Source organism: Acinonyx jubatus, chromosome B2 (genome assembly GCF_027475565.1).
Source record: "Acinonyx jubatus isolate Ajub_Pintada_27869175 chromosome B2, VMU_Ajub_asm_v1.0, whole genome shotgun sequence".
NCBI lineage: Eukaryota > Metazoa > Chordata > Mammalia > Carnivora > Felidae > Acinonyx > Acinonyx jubatus.
The window spans coordinates 92,497,703-92,522,328 of record NC_069385.1 but is presented as its reverse complement, the minus strand read 5'-3'; the positions used below and the strand labels follow the sequence as shown (position 1 = coordinate 92,522,328).

Genomic DNA, 24,626 nt, shown 5'->3' with positions numbered 1-24,626 from the left:
CCTCCTTAAATTTTACATTATGATTTTCGTATGTGAGATCATTCACCTGAGGACTCTGTTCTCTAGCCTTAGGCTAAATTAGCCTTAAGTCCTTAAATTTCACTGGAAAACTATCTCCCAAATTAATATCCCCAAAGCACTTAAGCCAAAAATTGATTTTATTCTACTTCCTGTTAAGTTACATAGATTATGCTGCAGAATTAAACAGGGTTTTTAAAATTATATGTATTACTAGAATTCCCTAACTAATATAAACTAGATTACCTCTTGCTTCACTTTGCCCATTGCCCCTTAACCACTTGCAAAGGAACACTGAAGCAGTTCAATTTTAATAAATCTATTAAAACAGAAAAAAAGGTGAAAATACATTCATTTATCTTGATTTTCACCTTTTTTTTCAGAGTTTAAGCTATCAACATGAGATGTGTTATTGTGAGGGTTTAATGATTTGTTAGTTTTCAAATGAAAACTCTTTGAGACCTTTTACAAATAAATGGAAATTTAGGCAGGAACAGAAGGAACACCAGATGGGAGTCTCTCAAGAGGTGTCCTCAGGGACATTATATGAAAGTGAGGTGAAATGATATTAGGTGAGCACACTATAATAGAATTTCTGACTGAGATAATATTTTAATATAAAGAATATGTGTGTAATTCATACTCTGAATAAGTAGTATATCATACACATTATTTAGTAATATATAAAATATATAATTAAATATTAAATATGAGTAATATTAATATGAATATTAAGTAACAATAACATATAACATACTAATATACTATATAGTATATAATACATATTATATAAAGTATACCTGATATGTAATATTTATAACATATAATGTATATAATGGAATATATACAGCATAGAGCCATAGCACCTTGAACTAGAATAGACTTTTAAAAATAATATAATCCAAGATCACTGTTTATAGATGAGTAGTTTGAGGCACATAAATTGCAAGTAATAGTCAACAATATAAAACACTCATAATTTTTTCGTAGACATGATTGAAAATCAAGTGTACTTATTTGAAGTCTAACATATTTTCCACCAATCCAAGTTGTTTCTTGAAGAATCATATAGATATGTATAAGATAAATATTTTTTCTCCATGTAGGACTATTTGCCAATCTGAAATATTTTTTGTGGTTGCTCCTGGAGAGGTTAGAGAGCATTACATTATAGTTATCATGCTATACATAAGAGATGCTATAGGGGTGCCTGGGTGGCTCAGTTGTTTAAGCGTACAACTTGGACTCAGGTCACGATCTCACAGTTTGTGGGTTCAAGTCCTGCGTCGGGCTCTGCGGTGACAGCTCAGAGCCTGGAGCCTGCTTCGGATTCTGTGTCTGCTCTCTCTGCCCCTCCCCAACTTGTGCTCTATCTCTCTCAGTCTCTCAAAAATAAATAAATAAAAAAAAAAAAAAGATTAAAAAAAAAAGGTGCTATAGATAAAGAGTTTGGCTTGAGTAACAAAAAGCTATGGAATGTGCTTAATATATATGTGCCTGGGATATGACCCTGTAAATAGAATAAAATTGTTTTGATAACTTAACTAGAATAAAATTAATTAATTAATTAATTAGAATAAAATGGATTTGCGGTGGGATTCTGGTAAATGGTCACCTCATGTGGAACTGACTTTGGAAACCAAATGGCTTTATCTGGTTTCCTCTTCACATTCACACACCTCACTTCTTTTCAAATTCAATGCCAATATTTCTTAAAGCTGAGTGGTATACATTTTTCAAAGAAAAAATGTTTCAGAACTCTTCAATATTAACTTAAAAACACTTTTGGTAAAACATTACTACTTTACACACTTTATGGAAATATAAAATCAGAGGAGGGATATCAGCAAGATACCAGAGTAGGCTTCCTACTCTGGAGTCTCCTTTCTCCCACATACACACTGATTGAGCAACCATTCATATATCAATTTCCTTTGTAAGAAATCAGAAACTAATTGAAGGCTCCTTTACTCTGGGGAAAGGTAAAAACAGACTTACTGAAACCAGTAGGTCGATTCTGGACACCCTCTCAGGGAGATATTGCCTTTGGCATAGTGGTATACAATCAGGAAGAGACTCTCTAGCTCCTAGCTTCACTCAGAGGTCTACATGTCCAGTATTCTGCACTTTCTTTCTTTGGTTTGTTTGTTTTTAATTTTTGTAATGTTTATTGATTTTTGAGAGAGAAAGAGACAGAGAGCAAGTGGAGTAGGGGTAGAGAGAAGGAGACACAGAATCCAAAGCAGACTCCGGGCTCTGAGCTGTCAGCATAGAGCCTTATGTGGGGTTTGAACCCATGAACTGTGTGATCATGACCTGAGGATTTCTACAGAAGTTATATACAAGAAAAAGAGAAAGGAATCGAAGCATATAACACAAAAAATACAAAGCATAAAAAACAAAAAATCAACAAAACACAAAAGAAGACAAGAGAGGAAAAAATAGAGAAAAGAACTTCAATACTAACAAAAAGCAAATAAGAAATGGCAGTAAATTCTTCTCTATCAATAATTGCTTTAACTGTCAATGAATTAAAAATCCTCATTCAAAACACAAAATCAACAACAGTGAGCTGGTTTTTTTTGAAAAGATAAAATTGGCAAACCCTTAGCTAAACTAACAAAGAAAAGATGACTCAAATAAATATGATCAGAAATGAAAGAAGAGACATTACAACTGATGCCACAAAAATAAAAAGGATAGTAAGAGAATATTAGCAATTATACCCCAACAACCTGGATAGTCTACAAGAAATAGATAAGCTCCTAGAAATATACTACCTATCAAAACTAAATCATAAAGAAAAAGTCTGAATGAACAAATAACTAGTAAAATGACTGAATTAGTAATCAAAAACGTTCCAAAAAGAAAATCCTAGGACAAGATATATTCACTTTAACTTCTACAGAATATTTGAAGAATTAACATCAATTCTTCTCAAACTCTTCCAACAAATTGAAGAGGGGGGAACAATTCCAAACATGTTTTATGAGGCCACCATTACTCTGACATGAAAGCCAGTCACAGACACTACAAGGAAAACAAACTACCTGCTATATCCCTGACACAGACAGATGCAAAACTCTTCAACAAAATACTAGCAAAACAAAAAGGATCATCTACCATGAACAAATGTGATTTATCTGTAGGATGAAGAATAGTTCAATATACAAAAACCAATTAATGTGATATATCACCTCGAAAGAATAAAAGATAAAAATCATACAATCATCTCAATAGATGCAGAAAAAGGATTTGACAAAATCCAATGCCATTTCATGATAAAAACACTAAAAAAAACAAGGAGTAGAAGGAAATCACTTCAACATAATAATGACCATACTTGACAGGCTTGGCGCTAACATCTTACTCAACAGTTTAAAATTGAAAGGCATTCATCTAAGATCTGGAATAAGACTGGGAGGCCTACTCTTGCTACATCCATTCACCGTAGTACTGGAGTTTTAGCCAGAGAAGTTAGGCAAGGAAAAGAAATAAAAGGCATTCCCATCAGAAAGGAAGAAGTGAAATTATCCCTGTTTTCAGACAACATAATCATATACAAAGAGAAAACCCTAAAAATTAAAAAAAAAATAGAACTAATGAGGTCAACAGAGTTGCAGGATACAAAATCAACATAAATAGTTGGTTGCTTTTCTATACACTAAACAAAATCTATATGAACAGGAAATTGGAAAAATAATCCCATTTAAAATAGCACCAAGAGGGGCACCTGGGTGGCTTAGCCAATTAAGCATAGAACTTCGGCTCAGGTCATGATCTCGGTTTGTGTGTTTGAGCCCTGCATTGGACTCTGCGCTGACAGCTCAGAGACTGGAACCTGCTTCGGATTCTGTGTCTCCCTCTCTCTCTGCCTCTCCCAGGCACTATCTTTGCCCCTTCCAGGCACTCTCTCTCTCTCTCTCTCTCTCTCTGTCTCTCTCTCAAAAATAAACATTAAAAAAAATAAAATAAATAAAAACGCACCGAAAGAATAAAATACCCAGGAATAAACTTGCCTGAGAAGGTAAAGACTTGTTATAAACAAAACTACAAAACACTGATAAAAGAAATTAAACAAAATACACACAAAAAATGTAAAGACATCCATATTATAACAACAGATTATTAGATTTCATATTGTTAAAATGTCCATATTACCCAAAACAATCTATGGAATCTATATTCAATGCATTCTCTATCAAAATCCAAATGGTATTTGTGGGTTTCTTTTTTCAGAAATAAAATAAACATTTCAAAATTCATATGAGGGGCACCTAGGTGGCTCTATTGGTTAAGTGTCCAACTCTTGATCTCAGCTTAGATCATGATCTCACAGTTCATGGGTTCAAGCCCCACATCAGGCTTTGCACTGATGGCACAGAGCCTGCTTGGGATTCTGTCTCTCTTCTCTCTGCCCCTTAGCTGCTTGTGCTCTATCTCAAAATAAATAAATAAACTTAAAAAATTAAAAATAAATAAAAATTCATATGAAACCACAAAAGACCATGGAAAGCCAAATCAATCTTGAAAAATAACAGAGCTGGTGGCATCACAATTTCTGATTTCAAATTACATTACAAAGATAACAGTAATAGTAACAGTATGATACTGATATTAAACACAGTCATGTAGAACAATGGAACAGAATAAGAGAATTCAGGAATAAATCCATGCATATGCAATTAGCTGATCCTAAACAAGAATACCCAGAATGCACAACAGGAAAAGGATACTGTCTTCAACAAATGGTACTGGGAAAACTAGATATCCACATGTAAGCAAATAAAACTGGACCCTTACCTTATACCATAAAAATTAATTCAAAATTGATTAAAAACATAAACTTAAGACCTTAAACTATAAAACTCCTAGAAGAAAACATTAGGGAAAACAACATGACATTGGTTTTGACAATATTTTCATCGATATGACACCAAAAACACAGGCACCAAAAGCAAAATAGGTAAGTAACTATATCAACTAAAAAGCCTCCATACAGAAAAGGAAACAATCAACAGAATTAAAAGGCAATCTATAAAATAGGAGAAAATATTTGCAAACTATATATCTGATAAGGGGTTAATCTCCAAAATACATATGGAACTCCAACAACTAAATAGTTAAAAAAGCTAATAACCCAAGTTAAAAAATAAGGCCTTTGAATAGACATTCTCCAAAGACATACAATGGTCCACAGTATATGAAAAAATGCTCATAATCACTAATCATCAGGAAAATTGCACACCAAAACCAAGAGATATCAAGATACCATCTTATACCTGACAGAATTATATATATACATATATATGTATATATATACACATATATGTGTATATATGTGTATGTATTTTATTTACATATGTATGTATATATATGTGTGTAAATGTGCATGTGTGTGTGTATGCCACAAATGTTGGTGAGGATGTGGAGAAATCAGAACCCTTGTGCATTGTTGTTGGAGCACAAAATGGTGCAGCTGCTATGGAAAGTAGCATGGAGATTTCCTCCCAAATTAAAAATGAAACTACCATATAATCCTGCAATCCCACTTCTGGGTATTTATTCAAAAGAATTGAAATCAAGATCTTGAAAAGACCTATATTCATAGAAGCACTGTTCACAATAGCCATGATGTGTAAATAATTTAAATGTCCACTGACAAACCAATAGATAAAAAAAGGAAATTCTGTAATAAGTGACTACATGGATGAAACAGAGGACATCAGGCTAAGTGAAGGAGTCCAGGCACAGAAAGACAAACGTTGAATGATTCCACTTACATGAGGCAGTATATGTCTCCTCGTATTCAGGTAGAAGAATTTCACCAGTGTGTATCCCTAAACTGGAAAATTTTGTTTGGGATATGAACATCTTCCACTTTATACATGATACTAAAAAGGATTTTCAATGCAGATTAAAAATGTACTAAACTGTCTCACTGCAGGTGCAATCTTCATGCTTGTTATAATAGGAAGCAAATGTGCAGCTAGATTCTCTCCTTTTGCCAAGGGAAAACATTGGTTCTTAACAGAATGCTGACAATATTCCTTCATTCACCATCATGAGCTTAAATAGAGGTAGTCATTTCTCTTATGAGTTTATCAATGCTTTACATGTCAGAAAAACTAATAGATGGTTGTCAGCCCTTATTCTTTATAGATCCTATTTTAGCAGGGTTGAACAGCTCCTCTTTCTTGAAACTTGCTCTTCTTCTGCATTCTATGATTACAGCACATTTTCTCAGTTGTGCTCTTAATTCCTCAGCCTACTTTGCTGTTGGATACTTAATTACCTTCTCAGTCTTCTCCAGGACTTTGTTCTGATTCTTCTCTTCTTTCTCCTCCCTCTCCCCTGAGGTTATTTTATCTAGTCACATGTACTTGTTTATTATTTTTCTCATTCATTTATTTATTTACTTTTAACTTTTATTTATTTATTTTGAGAGGGGGTAGGGGCAGAGAGAGAGGGAGAGAGAGAAAATCCCAAACAGGCTCTTCACTGTCAGCATGGAGCCCGACATGGGGCTTGAACTCACAATCCACAAGATAAATTCTGTTTTTATTAGTGATTGACTTGAATGTGAAAAAAGAACTATCATCTTTATAGAACATATTTTACATTATCAACTTTTGAAGAAAGAAAAAAAATATCCACTAAGGGGTAAGCAATAGTATCTATTTGTATAATTATCTTATTTCCTTTAATCTTTTGAAAATTTTTCTTTCATCTTTTGAAAAATTTTTCCCCTGGTGTGTTTCAATTTATTTCTGACTGATTACCTAGTATTCATATAACATATTACCTGAGCTGAAACCAAGAGTTGGATGCTTAACTGACTGAGCCACCAGGCGCCCCTCATCTGGTCACATGAATTTAAATGCTACATGCTGAGAATTCCCTGAGTTATGAACACAAGTGTTACCTTGTTCATTCTTGCAAGACTCACAGATACCTCACTTGAAGTGTCCAAACTAATAATCTTCTCATTTCCCCCAAATCTGTTCTCCCAGTTTTCCTCATCTTAGTAATGGATCCATCGTTTTGTTGCTTAAGCCACCTGAAGCCTTAGACTCATGCTTGATGTCTCCTTCTGACTTCCTCATAGGTTCATGAGTGCAGACTTGCATATATTTTTTTTCTGTATTTTCTAATGAGACAATTAGGGTGAGGTAGATACAATGGTAAATATAAGCCAGTGTTTTTGAATAAATGGAACTATGATTAAATGTACACAGAACTTTTCAAAACTAGAAGCAAACATAAATAGAGGAATTCAAGAGAGATCCTTAAAATGTTGGAACCATATAGATTAAGAAAGGATCCAGAGTAGGGACAGACTCAGAGATAGGTCCTCCCCAACTCCTGGCAGCATTTTGACAGATATCAAGAAATAGAGGCAAAAGTGATAAAGATATGGGTCGGAGCAAAAAATGGAAGGGCAGTTTGCAGAGGAAGGTGGAACTGTGGGAGGAGAATCTGTCTTTGTGTTGAGTAGGAGCCAGTTTTTGCAGTACCATTGAGCGAGGCTCAGTCCACAGTGGATTATTGCTTAAGAAAGGCATGTCCTTGTATGGGAATAAATTAAAAATGAGCCTTATATGTGCAAGGAATGAGAAATAATTCTCATGGGTCTTCATCTGAAAATTTGTTGGTTTGTTGCCAAATGCCACCGATGGCAAAATAGACAGCTAAGGGCTTAAATGGCACTGTTGCAGATAGGCCGAATGAATAAGTGAATGATTAACACATAACCTCCAGAAGAAGCAATGGGTTTTGAAATGCTGCAATGCAACTCTTATGTCTCTATTATTTTGCTTATGCTTATCAGAGATATACGTTACATATATGCTTATTTAAAACACTTTTGGTTATTATAGAGTGATTTTCTTTTTAAGATCAAATGGACAGAAAATAAGGTCAAGGTAGAGATTAACGGTTTTGTTTTGTTTTGTTTTTCACCATTTACCCAACCCAAGAGGGCTGAACGTGGCCATCTTTTAAAAATTTTTTTCACTGGTGTGTTTCAATTTATTTCTGATTGATTACCTAGTATTCATACAACAAATATCTTGGAAGAGCTCAGAAAGGTGGACAAGCATCCTCTCTAATAGTCTATCATAAACAATTTACTGAGGTGTCATTTCCTCTTTAAATTGATAATGAATTGTGATGAGTAATATAAACTACCAAAATATTTTAACAGAAAGGGAAATATAGATAACTGAGGTGACTTTTTCATTTATTCTTCAGGAATCAATCACAACTTCCAAAGGAGAATTCTGTCATTCTGTGTTAGATTATTAATTTAACAGTCACTTTTTTGGCTAAATGATTTTTATGGAAGATGATTGACAGGGTTTTTTGTAAAAGTGAATGGCTTTATAGCAGATTAATTATTGAATATGTAAATCAATGTTTTAAACATACAAAAAGTAGATAATACTTATTTGCTTTACAAAAGTATTCTTATTTTCTCAAGGGATTCACTTAAAATTTTAATAATTATTGGACTCATCTATTATGTTGAAATTAAAAATTAAAATGAATATTTAGATTCTTTAATCAATCATTGTTATGAACTCAGAGTCTGTGTCCCCCTAAAATTCACATTAAAATCCTAGTCCTCAATAAATTGGTATTAGGAGGAGGAGGTCTTCAGGAGGTGATTAGGTCATGAGGGTGGAGCCCTCATGAATGGGATTAGTGCCCTTACAAAAGAGATCCCAGAGAACTCTCTCACTCTTTCTGCCAACGTTGAGGACACAGTTAGAAGACAGCAGCTGTCTATGAACCAGAAAAGGGGCCCTCACCAGACTCCAACCTGCCAGCACCATGATCTTGGACTTCCCAACCTTCGTAACTATGAAAAATTAATGTTTGTGGTATTTTTGTTATAGCAGCCCAAATGGATTAAGATAGTCACTGAGTCTTCAAAAATTCCTATCCTATATAAAAGTATATGCTACCATAAATTCTGTTTTTAATATTAGTGGTTGACTTGAATGTGAAAAATAACTAGCATCTTTACAGAACACATTTTGTTTTCAATTTTTGCAGAAAGAAAAAAAATCCTCTAGAGGATTAACAATAATATCTCTTTGTATAATTATCTTATTTCCTTTTATATTTAGCAAAGAGAAAAGCTGATACCATTGTAACTTGGTTTGTGCTTTGTTAAAGAATTAAGGCTTGGTGTCCTTAAGCAACTTAGACCCAAGGCAGGAGCGCATGCATTGAAGAGTATAAAACAATTAATGCACTACTAAGGAAAAGTGTTTTCCTACACCAGAGAGGGGGCATTTACTCTCGGACTTTGGAAGTTATCATTTACGGTCCTCAGGGGGAAACAGAGTTTTTCACACTTCAGGCACAAAACTGAAAATGCCTAACTGTTTCATTCTCTCCTCCCTACTGAGCTCTGTGTGTTTTTGTTAAAGAAAACATTAAACAACCTGTCAGCATATACGCATTGGATTAGGGGCTCTGATTACGTGGAGGGGCTCTAGCCAGTACAGAAAGACATTACTGGAAACTTAGAGGCAAGAGAATAAGTGTAACTTAGTACTTACTGGCTTGAAGACTCAACTATAGTTCTCTTTCTTAGTGTTTAATACTGCAAACCTGTTGTTTTTAATTTTCTGACTACTGACAACCCACTGGGCTTAAACAGCAGCTCTTAATCAGAACACAATAATTAGATAGTTACAGCCTGCATGATACTTAGATATTCAAAGGGGCCATACTGCACAGAAACAAGTTCACAAAGTTGTTTCTGTTTTCTGATTCATATGATTTCTCTTTAAGTATTATCATAGACATTTTATATTTTGCTTGTATCAATCATTCAATATATAGCAATTTAAGTGAATGTCACACACACATAACACACATAAGTACTATGAGAGAGTAACAGTATAAGAATAAAAATTCAATAAGGAACTGACATAAAATCTTCCAAATACAGGAACACAGCATATTTAGCAAGGAGGGAAAAGTTGCTTAGTTAGCAGTCCCTTTAATTTCAAGGTAACTTCACTGGTCTACACACAAATTTCTCTAAATTGATTGTGACAAATGTCCAGTTGTTCTACATCACAGAATGAGAATCAAGTTTTTATGAGAGTATCCCTTAGTTAATGCTAATCCTTTCTAACAAAGGTTTGAATGACAAAGTCTTCAGAATATAGTCAGTTATTACCTATTTCTGCAACTCTACTTTGATACTCTGTCCTCCCCTAGATAACTACCTTTCTCTTTTTATTAATAAGCCTCTAGAAACAGTAATCAAAAATATTTCTTCTTCCATTTATTCTTCCTTAAAAAGTTATTTTTTTTCCTGCTCTTATTGTTCTTCTGAAACTGCTGGTTGACCTTTTGTAGCTTTGGTGTTGAACATATAGACTCCTTTTGGAAACTCTGTCTTTGTGACATATTTCCCCTTGTTCTATTACCAATTCCTCTACCCTTTAACCGTTTTCGGGTGCCCCTCTTCTTTAGCCCACTCTTAAATTGCTGATCTCCAATAATTAATCCTCTCTTCTCTCATTCTACAAAATCAATCCAATCAGTGATCGTGGCTTCCACCATCACATGTATAAAGACTCCCATATTCAGGATCTCTTAAAAACTCAAGGCCCATATTTCAAATGACTTACTCTATATCACAATGTCCCGTTGATAGGATGATATGCAACAGGAATGTACTGATGCAATGGATTGAAGAATTAGTGGTCATGGCAAACCAGCTGGTAATATTTGAAAATCATCTCTACCCAAAATTAATGCAAATGCAAAAATGAACTTGCCATCTTTATAAATAATCTTGTGATCCCCATCTTTTTTAAGACACTATACATTCTCTGCTTACATAAGACAAACTGGTAATTCAAATTCCACTTTTTCCATTTTTTTCCTATAATTATTATGAGCTCGATAGCTTTCATAGTCATCCTCTCACCCTTACTGTCACAACACCATTTCTTGTTTAATTGTTGCTATTACCTAACTTTATCAATTCTTGACCTGTAGTCTAAATACCTCCAATCCTATACTTCAGGTGCTTCAGAGTAAAAACTATTAAAGATCACTACTTGTTCAAACTTCTTAAATAGCTCCTACAGGCACCAGTATAAAAACAGATAATATTTTACATTTTATACAGGATCCATGATGCTCAGACTCCTGCCTTTTCCAACATCAAGTCTTCCTTCTGCTCATTTCACATCAAACTCCATGCCTCCACAATTAGTGAGTTATTTCCACTCCCACCCCCCCTCTCCTAGGTCTTTCCATTACCTAAGCCTGAGTGTGTGACATTTTGTCTTCCTGGAATGACAGCCTACATATTACTTACCTGGTAGGCACTTGATCATCCCTCACATCTATGCCTAACTACAAACCCCCTTATTCCCCTAGGGAGACTAGGAGGTTTTCTCTTCTATTTTTCTATACTGCTCCTGTATCCTCAACAGAGTAATAGCTCCTTGAGTCTTGAGAACTTGCAGTTAATTAATCTGTGCCCACAAATATTAAATTCTATATGAGAACTCATCTTTTACTTGGGATGTATATATACATAAATATATATATGTGTGTATATATATATATATATATATATATATGACTAAAGATTCATTTATGTAAGTTTTTTGTAATCCTATCATCCATTCTTTAATTGATCATACATTTACAAGATGTTTTATGGACACCTACTATGTGACAGAAACTGTCCTTGCCTTGAGGTATAAAAAGGTAAACAAAACAGAAATGTCTTACTCTTACAGAGCTTATAGTCTTGTTGTATCTAGGAAAAAGTCAGTGAAGTGCATTACTATAGAAAAAGTCACAAAAAGTCTAATGGAGTAAAGCTGAATTTAAAATAACGTCTGCATGCTTACAGATAAAGAATTCCCTTATTTCACTGAAGGCATATGCATCACATCAACTATGCAAGTGACTTTTGTTCTTTATGTAAATTTGCTTTGAATTTTTTTAGCTTACCAATAGTAGATTTATACCCAATTTATATTACTTGTGGGGCTTCGAAATAATAGCACTTTAGATCTCCAGTATTTTAAAATAGTATGTTCACATAAGTAAAGCACAATTGTAAATACAGTAAGAGAAAAGATGTAATAAGCTATTGGTACACTTAACAAGCAACCCTAAATTGTGAAAGTAATTCTCCATAATAACGTAAAATGGAGCCAATGATCAATAACATTTAAGTCAGCATGAAAGCTCTTATCCAAAAATATAGGTTAATAATGAAGACAATAAACTAATTATCTAAATGAAAATTTAGAGTATGGGTTGGCATATGCACAACCTCTGCAGAGAACATTTTTACATTTTAAAAACCCAATATGAAGTGGAGACTGGGAATGGTCTTCCAGATCCATTTCCTGAATCAGATTTGTGGTGTGTTCTTGAGCCGACCCACTCATATATCCAAGGAAATCACTAGCATAGGAGTGAACAAAAGCCCATATGTTTAAAATTATCATTAAGTATAATGCACATGTATAGCCATAAGATGGGAAAGCAGCCTGACAACCAAAGCAATTCTGTACAATGAGAACAGTAAACTTTTAGTATGCTTCAGTAGGATATCTTAGTAGAACTGTTCATGCTCTCTTTTCAAAACCATGAAGACAGCTCCATCAACTAGGAAACTTTTCTAAAATTTTCCAATCTGTTTTTCATACAATGACATAATAAATATATTTTAAGATATCAATAGAAATACCTGGTTTGTTCCACGAAGATATGGAAAACCACCAATAAAGACAGATCCTGATTCTGGCAAGGGTTTTCCAGATATGTGATTGATAGATTCACTTGTTTTCATAGTCCTTCCTAAAATAGTCAGTTCAGCTCTACATGGATCAAATTCTTGCCTGCAACCATTTAGGGAAAAAATTTATGGTTTTAGCATGTGTTGTATAAACATTTGACCAATTAATTAAGCTATTAACAAAAGAAGAAACATTTAAGTAAACAGATTATCTCACCATAAAGCCAACAAAGTTATCAGTAGATTAATCTGTTCTAAATTAGAAACCCTTAATGTTTTAAGTACATAAATACAAAGTTAAATTTTGACAAAACAACAAATTGTGGCAATCACTTAATGAAATAAATTCTGATAATAAATGGAACATTCCCATCAGTGACATTAAGAGCATAATATTCTACTTCAGTTTTTTACATTGTCTAATTTTCTGTGTGAAAAATATTGAAAAGAATCAGGTTTAAATATGGTTATCCAGTGTACAACATACCTTTGACTATAGGAGTGAGTGTGTGTGAGTGAGTATGTTCCCAGGCACTCTATTTTATTGGTCTATACTTCTACCCCTGTACCAATATCACACTGTCTGAAATACTGATACTTTTTATTAAGTCCAGATATTTGAAGTATAAATCCTCTTACTTTGTTTATCTTTTTGAATTGAGATTATCAAAAAAAATTTTTTTTCTCTTTATTGTGATGAATTATGCTGTTTTTTTTAATGTTTGAATGCATTTCTGAAATAAATTTACTTGGCCGTAATGTATGTCGATTTTACATAACACAGGATTCACTCTTCTATATATTAAGGAATATATATGTTAAACAGAGTAATTGGCCTCAGCCCTCCTGTCTTGGTATTACTCTTATTAAATTTTGGTATCAAGATGATGCTGTCCTTTTATTATTTCAGAAAGTTAATAAAATATTGACGCTATCTCTACTTTTCAATATTTGTAGAATTCACTAGTACAGCCCGCTGGACTTGGAGTTTTCTTTGAGGAAGTTACTAAGGATGGATTTAATGTATTTAATCAATGCAGATATATATGTATTATCACATCTATTTTAATAAGTTGTGTTTTTTTAGAAACATTTTCATTTAACCTGAATTTTCAAAATTACTGGCATAAAATACTTTTATTTATCCAAAATATTGGCATAAAATATATTTATGCCTAACATTATTGCCAGTAAAGATGTAATTGGTGTTGAGACTCTAACAATGTCTCTCTTTCTTATAATATTGGCTATGTGTGCTTTTTCTCATTTTATTTGTTTTGTAGATTAATCTTGGTAGGGAGTAGCCAATTTCAAAGAACACACTTTTGGCATTGTTGATAGTTGCCATCCTATGTTTATTTTCTACTCAATTAGCTTCTGTTCTTATTTTTATGATTTTCATCTTTTCACTTTCTTTGGGCTTAATTTACTCTCCTGCTTCTAGGCTGTTTAACCTAACATAAGCTCTCAAGATTGTAAACTTCTAAGAATAAATTTAGCTATGCACAAAAAGTTCTTCCTCATCATCTATTCAAAGTATTTTCTAATTTCTTTTGTGCTTTTTTTGTTTGTTTGGCCCAAGATTATTCAGAACTGTACAGGGACTTCCTGGTTATCTTTTATATTATAAAATACTATAAAAGCTCAAATCAAGCTTATTCAAAGAATATTCTGTTTGCTTCTGATTCTTGAAATTTATTCACTTAGCCTGCATAGCCCAGCATATGGTCAATTGTAGAAATGTTCTCATGACCCCAGAAAATGTGTTCTGTATATGTGAATACACACACACACACACACACATTTACACATTTTTGTAGTGAATAAAGAATAGGAGCAATGAAATAAATCATATCTATAATGCATATACATTTTTTCTTAAAAAATATTTGGAGATTTTTTTTGCATCCTCCTTTTATCTATATCATGATACAAAGTTAATAAAACTAAAACCATGTATAACATGGCAGCCAATATTAATGCTATAATAAAGAAAGTTCTGAAAAGTTTTTGAAAAGATCATGCTGGTCTGTATATTAAGAACATGGGAAAAAATGTACTGAACATTTTTAGAACCCATTTGATATTCTTGGATGCTGTATTTAGAAGCAAACTAGAAGCTTTCTGGGTTAATTACTTCTTACAATTAAGCTGTTAAAAATATCTTAGGGAGGATACAGCTTCTAGGAAGTTATTCATTAAATGATAAAAATAAAAAGCACAACTACTTTTCTCCAATCAATCTTTAAATTTTAATGTTTGGAAAAATATTTCATACTGTTTTGTGATATTGAAATAGTATTAGCAATTATTCACTAAGACTTTGTTAATGAACAAATTTCCCATATTTCATGAAGCAAAGGAAACCCATTAAGCCATCAAACATATTTATTTGGCTGTTGATTATAGCTATAATAACTGAAAAGATAATATATATACAATACATACATATTCATGAATCACTGAATAAAGCCACTAAGATCTTTGAAATTTACTGTTAAATTTTGTTTTTAAAAATAATCAACAGGGTAATCATATTTAATTTTATGTTTTTATAATTATATCAATAAAATATCGGTCAATAATTATACATCTAAATTAAATTTTTCTGATGTGCATAATTTCTCTTATGTGACTACATAACATATTGTTGGATATTTAGTTTCTAAGATTTTAAAGTGATAAATATGTACATGATACTAATTTATGAGGTCATATCACTCTTATTTAATCTTAGGAAATGTTCCCAGAAGTAAATGTTTAGTTTTATATTTCTACTCATATAAGATCTATTAGTATTTTCAACATATTCTCTGAATGAAAATCCTTCCCAACAAAGAAATAAATATTTGCCTATATTTTATGTTTATACATGGATTTGAAGGTCACTAATATTCACAATAATATTTCATGTATATAGTATTTCTTCATTTCGTATTTTATAGCTCTTCAGTGTACTTGATTCCGAGTATATTTCTTTAATTACTCTAGTGAGACAATTTATTTTAATATTTGGTATACCAAGTATTCTCTGTTCGAACTCTTCTTAAAAGATTTTTTGACACTTCAACATGTTTATCATTAAGAATCTATTTTTTATTCCAAATGTTGTCCATGGCATTTTTAATCAAGACAATACAATAACAATAACAAAAGTTATTCTACATTCTAAATTCTAAAATTTAAAGGAATACACATGCCTGTATACATACACACATGTACATACAGGTGTGCATACACACCTGCATATATGTATCTAAAATACATATGCATATGTATTTACATATTTATATTACAAATTAGAATATTTTATCCAAATGAGAAGAACATTTTTTTTTCTTCCTTTAAAGATCTGTATCTAGTCCATATTCAACAGTGGTGTTTACTCTTATGGATCTGACTAGAGAATAATGAAAAAGTGTGATATAAAATACATATTAATTCAATACACAATGGTTCTAAGTTGTGCAATACAGACCACACACAAATACAGAGTAGAAATATTCCAGAACTGACCTCTGTGTGATTATGATGATTATGAGAGGAAGAGTGAAGAATAAGAGATATTACAGTGTGAGATTTTGAGAGATGGTGAAGGCTAGAAGCGAAATGAATAAAGTGGAGTTTTAAGGGCTTTGTCTGTCTATAGTTGAGAATGAGAGTTCAGTTCAATACCAGATCTTTAAGCTTCACTACTTTAAGCATGTGGAACATGCTATTCTGTATGGAGATTATAGTTCATGCACTACAATGTCAACAGTATGAGGAGACAGAGGCCTTTGTTATGTTACTCCTGTATCCTCATACGTACAACAGGGCCTTGTATGTGGCAAACACTACAGTATGTGTTGAATAATGAGCAGTTTTACAAGACACTATCTGAAATAAAAGGGGTGCTTAACGAATGACAGCATTTTTCTTTTGAAGATAGCATGTACTTTACTCTATTTATTAGAAGATATTTCATAAAATGCTGAAAATATCAAAGAGGAAAAAGGCACAATAACCCGCATTTATCAGAAGGAACCATTATAACTGTATTGTAATTTAAAACTGTCAGTTCATTACAGAATGTTCCCTGAAGTTGGGAATGTAACATATAAACTCTTTTGGAGTTTGCCTTCTTTGTTAATTTAATAACATAAGACATTTATGTATGTTAATGTTATTCCAAACTATTAACTTTCATGAATGTATAGTAATAGTTCATATGTTTGTACTTTATTTCTAAAATGTTCAATCATTGGTATTTGGGAATCTTTGTATTTTCACTCTTTTCTGTAAAACTAAAATATATGACTGTTTCATGCATCTTGATACACACATCCATGTATTAGGAAAATTTCTAGAAGTTAATTTGCGGTATATAAGCTTTCTCAACATTTCCATTATATATTCCTAAATTTTCTTCAAACTTTTTTCTCAATCTACTGTGTCTGTGATGGTTAGTTTTGTGTGGCAATTTAGCTAGGCTACAGTCTCCTGTTATTCAAACACTAATCTAGGTGTTGCTGTTAAGGCATTTTGTACGTGTGGTTAACATCTACAAGCAGTTGACTTTAAGTAAAGGAGATGACCCTTCAAAATTTGAGTAGACCTCATTCATCAACTGAAAGGCTTTACAAGCAAAACTGAAGTTCCCTTGAAGAAATTCCACCTGTGGATTGTAGCATTAGCCCCCACCCAGAGGTTTCCAGTCTGCAGACCTGCCCCTCAGACTTTGTACTTATCCAGACAGATGCCACGATCATATAAGCCAATTCCTTGAAATAAATCTCTTAATATATATCTTCTGCTGGATCTGTTTATTTGGTAAAGTTCTGACTGATACTGATTTTGATACCTACAGTACTGAGAATACAGAGCTATCATTTGACCCAACGTATAGGAAGATCTTTTATATTACCTTCTAATCACATCAGTGAAACAGTATTAATGTTAACAGAGTATGGAATTTGATTCTTTAATTGGAGCTGGACCTGATAATAGTTTTTGTTAAAATCTCAAGACCTGTCTCTCTTAATTTGTGTTAGCCACATTAATTCCTTAAAAAGGTTTTCTGCATGAATAGTAACATATCAGGTGACTGGCTTTTGATTATCAACTCTAAGCTATAGACCTGCCATCACCTGAATAAACAAACAGAAGAACTCAAGAGTACTAGGGAAAGATTCATATATGATGGTAGGAGACTAATTATAAATATATCACATTGGTGGCTTTTCTTTAAAATTTATTATGGTTTTTATTATTGTAGTACAATTTCTATTCATTGTCTCAGAGGGGAAATTTCTTCACCATCAAAAACACTATTTCCTATACACTAATTCTGTAGGCTTTCACCTTTGGGTAAGTATGGGAATTTTTCTTTCATACTTAAAATTCTGCATTGGTTATTCTTGTTTTCAAAGCTATTATCATTTCTGAAATAAATTACCCATTGTAAATGAATACATGGATGGCATATTATCTTTTCTCATACACCTATTCCAGAGAGCTGGCAGCTAAGCTGAAGAAAGATGAAAGTAAGTAAATGTCCATTATAACAATGTAGACCATCATGTGTTCTTTGCCGAAAATGCAATTCTAATATTTCATCTAGCAGGATTGTTACTTTATTCAAGAGACACACTTTTTAACAGCAGACATATCTTTCCCCTTAGGCTCATTAGAGTGGAGGCAATGCTGTTCTGATTGTGTCCGATTGAATCTAACAGGAATTGACTGAACGTAAGAAAACAGTCTTACAACATTATTGTTTAGCATTTGCTGATGATACAGTTTGCCTAGCACACCATGCAGTGTAAAATTTTTCCATCAAGGCTTTGTAATGCTTTCTCTAAAATCAGCACACGGGGTGCTTTAAAGGTCAAATGAGTAGAACAAATTTTTTTTGCATAATTATAAATATACATTGAACTCTTTTCAGGATTCCTGGTGTTTGAACTACCTGTAATTATTCTTCTCCCAAACTTGCAGTGATTGCTCATATTTGTCATTTGTATTCACATAATAGTAATCATTAACAACTCTCCACCAATTAGAACCTGAAAGAAAAGTTTAGTGGGCCATAAATTCTATTCATTACATTTAGGTAGTCAGGGTAGATGCCAGGAAAGGTCAAATAACTATGCTGAACACAATAGAGATGTGGGTGACCGACTGTTTTATTATTTGCATGCCTATCATCATACAGCAACAATTTCTAAGCTTCCACATGTCTTAGCAAAGCCTAGAAGGAATACATGGAATAGGCCAATCTTACACATATATGATCAAAAAGACAGCAAATAGTAAAATTCCATTATGTTGGGTATTAACTCTCTCATCTGATTATTCTTCAGTGTTATAAAAGTCATTGTTTAAAATTACTGACTTCCATCTTTTATTTAAGAAAGCAGTCTTTAATTGCCAGTGATAAACCTCAATATAGAACATGTACATGCATGTATTTTCCTTATTAACTGCCTATCATATTTATACTGAAAACACCATTGGGGTGCCTAGGTGGCTCAGTCGGTTAAGTCTGACTTCTGATTTTGGCTCAGGTCACCATCCCAGGGTCGTGAGATTGAGCTCCACACAGGGCCCGTGCTGAGCGTGGAGTCTGCTTGAGATTCTCTCTCCTTCTTACTCTCCCCTCTCTCCCTCCCTTCTTCCCTGTCCCTCTCTCTCAACATAAAATCTAAAAGAAAATCAAAAAACACCATTAATTTATTTAATCAGCCATAAACATATAAAGAAATTACTATAAAATCAAAACAATTATATTTTCAGGGAGGATTTAGACCCCTAAACTGTCTATTCACAAACAGAAATAAAAGATAGACCTCAATTGATATATTTGATGCCAATACACTATTTTATTAGTTTTATTGGTTTATTTTGAGAGAGAGAAAGAAAGAGAAGCTGAGAGAGAGGAGACAGAGAATCCCAAGCAAGCTCTGCTCTGTCAGTGCAGAGCCCTACATGGGGCTTAACTGACTAAGCCACCCAGGTGCCCTTCTAGGGTTATTTTATATGCATTTAACTTAGAAGAAATTTAGTAAGTTCACTATAAAAATTGATTTTTTAAAAGGGAATTAAACATAAATAGGGGATATTTCTGTTAAGAAGGCCAATTCAATTCCTACCATATATATTCAGGTAGTTTCCACAGGTGACATGGAATTGCTCCCAGCTTCCACTTTTCATCCCATCCTTGAAAAAAAGTAAGTTAAACTTCTTGATTTAAAACTTTGATGGTAGGGGTGCCTAGGTGGCTCAGTCAGTTAAGTGTCTGTCTCTTGATTTTGGCTTAGGTTATGATATTGAGCCCTGTGTTGGGCTCTGCACTGACAGTGCAGAGCCTGCTTGGGATTCTCTCTCTCCCTCTCTTTCCCTCCACCCATCTTCTGCTTGCCCACTCCCACAAGTGTTCTCTTTCTCTCAAAGTAAATAAATAAACATCAAAGAAAAAAAAAAAAACTTTGGATAGTAGGTCACTATCAAAAAATTAAGTCTAAAAATCTTCACTTGAAATTTAAACCAAGAGAAACCTGCCTAGGTTTCTCTTCTATCCACTTAAATGCTGCTAATACTTAAGAACGTACTTAAGCTTCACTTACTACCTAAAATGCTACCAATATTTTCAGTATTAATGATATCTTAACCATCTAATACCACCAACAGCGTGCCATTCATTTTTGCATTCAATTACGTAGTGTTTTCTTGTGTTATATAACTGCTTTGTGTCTCCAGTGAAAAAATAGCCCTTCAATTGGCAGAGTTATGATTTGTCCATCTTTAGCTTTTTAATAAAACTAAGGCATTGGCCTACTGACCTTGAAAAATCAATTTAGCATTTTAGTTTATAACAACAACTATGTTCCTAGAAATACATCAACTATTCCCTTAACAAGCCCACAGGCTTCCAGGTGCTTAGATACCACCTCCACTGTGACCACAGTCTGGCCCTGGTCTCCATGTTAGGATAGGATTATCCCTGTGCTCATGGGACTTTCTACTGGCAAAGTAATGGTTGGCATTCATTTAGCCATAGTTAGATTTTCTAACAATTATGGGCAGCTGAGCAAATAGTAGCTGAAAGCTCTGAATTTAGTATTGAAAATATCATGCAATTGAGTTGTTTTCTGGCGAGTTCTAAACTCAGTATTATACTAGTTAATTTTTCTTTTGGGGTTCATTCTTTGGGAACCTTGAGGACATTTTTCTTTTCCTTTGTGTTCTTATATGGAAGAAAAGGGTTTCCACATCATGTCATAATTCTTCTCAAAGACTGTTCCCTGATAAAATTTCAGATATTCCCACTGGATAAATGGATTTTTAAAATATATTTTTGCATTTGTAATCAAGATTAAATATCAGTGAGATGGTTAATATCATATATTAATTATAGTGGTTCTAATTAAATTATATTTCAGGATCTGTAAAACAATACTCAGTTGATATTAGATTATTGATATTATATATCTAATTGATATTAGATTATTAGATACTAAGATCACTGATTAAATTTAATTAGGAACAATATATCCAATTATTATCTTTATCATTATGAGCAATAAGCCACTTCTAGTCACAATTCCTTGAGATGAAATATCTACTTTAGAAAAGAACACTAACTGGGGTGCCTGGTGGCTCAGTTGGTTAGGCGACTGACTTCTGCCCAGGTCATGATCTCACAGTTTGTGAGTTTGAGTCCCGCGTTGGGCTCTGTACTGACAGCTCAGAGCCTGGAGCCTACTTCAGATTCTGTGTCTCCCCCTGTCTCTACCCCTCCCCTGCTCACGCTGTGTCTCTCTGTCTCTCAATAATAAATAAACATTAAAAAATTGAAAAAAAAACACTAATAAAATCTCATAAATTAATTTAATACATTTTAGACCTTATATTTGATAAAATTATATAAATATTTTAAACATGATATTCATAATTTCTGAATATTCACAGAATATATTTAAATTTTTATTTTTCTAAAGCATTAAAAGGATAAAGTAAACCAGCAGAATAATTGTGAAATACAATTTTTTAGTTTTTAAGAGATTCATATAGTAGTACCTTAATTTCTACCATGGGCAATCCCTCATTTGGTTGTTTTGTGACTTCCTTCAAAACAATTCAAGAAAATACCAGACATGGAAGTAATAGAGGAAGTCTGATTATTCAGAGAAATAAGGGGAGGATCAAAAAGCACACAGAAACATATAAAGTGATCTGGTGATGAAATCATCCTCAGAGAACCCCCTTTCATTCCTGAATTTAAAAATCTGCCCTTGGAGTTCCAAAGACATTAGGAGCTAATGGATAGCTTACAGTACAATTGTTTATACTTAACATTCTCTGTTGGGGTTGGTCAGCACATCACAATTTCAAAGAGTGCTAATGATTTCGTAATGAGAATTTAAAGAGTATGTCCCTAGTCAGATTATTTACAGAATTAAGTTCCACAAAACTCAACATACTGATGAATACTTTCAGTTTAATCTAGCCGCAGTTCCACAATTACTAATAAAGCCTATTTGCCTTAGGAAATGTTACTGGGGATTCTGGATTATTCTGCTGTATCACACTTCTTTTATTTGGGAACGGAGAGAGTAAATGAGGCACGGTAGCTACCTCATACCATATATGCTGTTTGCTCATTTGAATTTCATTTTAGAAATACCTACATTACTTCTGTTCCCTAATCCTTTTCTAAATTACTTAATGTATAAACATATGAATGTAATATCTATGCATACAAAATATGTATACACACACTTTTAAGAAAAAAAGAGGGTAAGCATGGACTCTGGAGACAAAGAATTCCTTCTGACTGTCAGCTTCGTCATTTATTATCTAGGAGATATTTAGTCTTAATTTATCTTGCAGGTATCTTTCAACATTATTATGTGTCAGGCAAGACAGTCCATGGTAGGATACAAGATTGACAGCATTAGTGGCATCTTTTGTAATTCAAATCTCAAGAGAGAAGATAACATATAGTAAGCATCAAAATGCTTAAAAGAGTTGTGGGCTGATTTAAACTGAGATCTCAGGGAACACATTTTCAAGGAGGTTAAGATTTGACATGGAATCTGAAAAATAAGTAGGAATCAGTAGACCAGCAGAATTAGGTAAGAATGTGCTGGGCAGAGGCAACATCATATGCAAAAGCCCCTGGAGGCAGGAGGGATTTGAGTAAATTGAAAGAAAACCTGGGGGGTGCTGGAGCACAATCATGTCCTGTGTGCTGGAATGTTTGCAGGAAAATGGGATGAGACAAATAGGCAAGACTACTAACTTTTTTGATACTCAATTTCCATATCCATAAATGCAATGTACAAGTATGGTAATGGTAAAAATTATGCAATCCACTCATTTCTTGATTGTTGAATAGAAAACGAGCAATTAGCAAAAAAAGTCAGACACTCTATAAATGTTAGGTTTTTTTGTTTGGTTGACTGATTTTGTTTGGTGTCTTAGTCTCCTATGTCTAACCTAACAAAGTACCACTGACTGGGGGACTTAACCAAAATTTATTTTCACACAGATCTGGGGTTGGGAATCTAAGATCAGGGTATTAGCCTATTTTGTTTACCCTGAGAGCCCAATCTTCTGCTTTTTCCTTGTATCCTCATATGGTCTTTCCTCTGTGCACACATACTTCTGGCTGTCTCTTCGCCTTCTAGTAAGGACATCAGTCATACTTGATTAGGGCCCATCCACATAACCACATTTAACCATAATCCAGATACAATCACATTCTAAGGTACTTGGGCTTAAGACTTCAACATAGATTTTGTAGGGACATAGTACATAAGTATGTTTATTCAGACTGTTGTTAAACTGGATGTCTGTTTCTCTCTTTCATTCCAGGTTAGACAATCTTAAACTCACTCTTTCCCTGGAAGTGTTTAACCTGTAACTCTCTTGCTTTACCACCCGCTTCCCATTTTATGCTCCATATGCAGTTGTGTACTTCTGTCTTCAAAGTATCAGGATTCTAGTTGCTCTAAATTTATTGTTTAAATCCAGGTCATAAAGTGGATAAGCCCATAATAATATTTGTATATCATATACACAAAAGAATTTTTGGTTTTCTCAAGTTAGATTTAAATTATACATAATTGAGAAAATAAGAAGTATATTTACCATATAACAACAGATTACATGAACTAAGGATAATACTGATAGAATAAGAATATTATAAAACAATGGAGTAGGTAATTATAATAGAAGTGGTATTATTATCAACAGTTAGAAAACTACTGAGTCAAAGCAAAAAAAAAACTAAAGAACACAAAACTGAGAAAAATAATGTTGAATGAACTACAGAAAATACAGTTTTCAATGGAAATCTGTTGAAATGCAGAGATCTAGCTCATCTAGACATTTATTACCACCATATATTTTAGGTGAAACGTATTCATACTTTCTTTATTTACCCATATTAGATATACTAAATGTTCTATATTGCATTATCTTGTTTACTCTAAACATTATTATTATCCCCATTCTACCTCTGAAATAATCAGGGTTCAGAGGCTTGAACAGAGCAAACAACTTGTCCAAATCCACTGCTAATGGTTCCAGAGCTGGGATTTCTTAATCTCTGATTCCAAAACCCTACTGCTTTCTTTGACTTCCTCTGATATACCAAGGGGAGAAATAGACAGGCAAGCCATCATATAGATGTTAAGTTGTAATGGTTAACCTCTGCAATGTGTACGTCTGCCCAAGAGACTAGTTATAATGAATTATAGGAAATTCATGGAAATCAAAGGATAATATATTTGAGAATGGCTGATGAATGTTCACTTCTATC

The 24,626-nt window shown here is 33.3% G+C and overlaps 1 protein-coding gene across 1 annotated transcript in view; it reads right to left on the bottom strand.

The window, feature by feature from the left end:
* EYS (eyes shut homolog) overlaps window positions 1-24,626 on the bottom strand; it is a 1,591,614-nt gene that overhangs the window by 554,341 nt on the left and 1,012,647 nt on the right. The window contains exon 27 of the mRNA XM_053222617.1: window positions 12,770-12,920. Coding sequence (XP_053078592.1) covers window positions 12,770-12,920 — 151 coding nt within the window. The remainder of the gene's footprint in view (window positions 1-12,769; window positions 12,921-24,626) is intronic.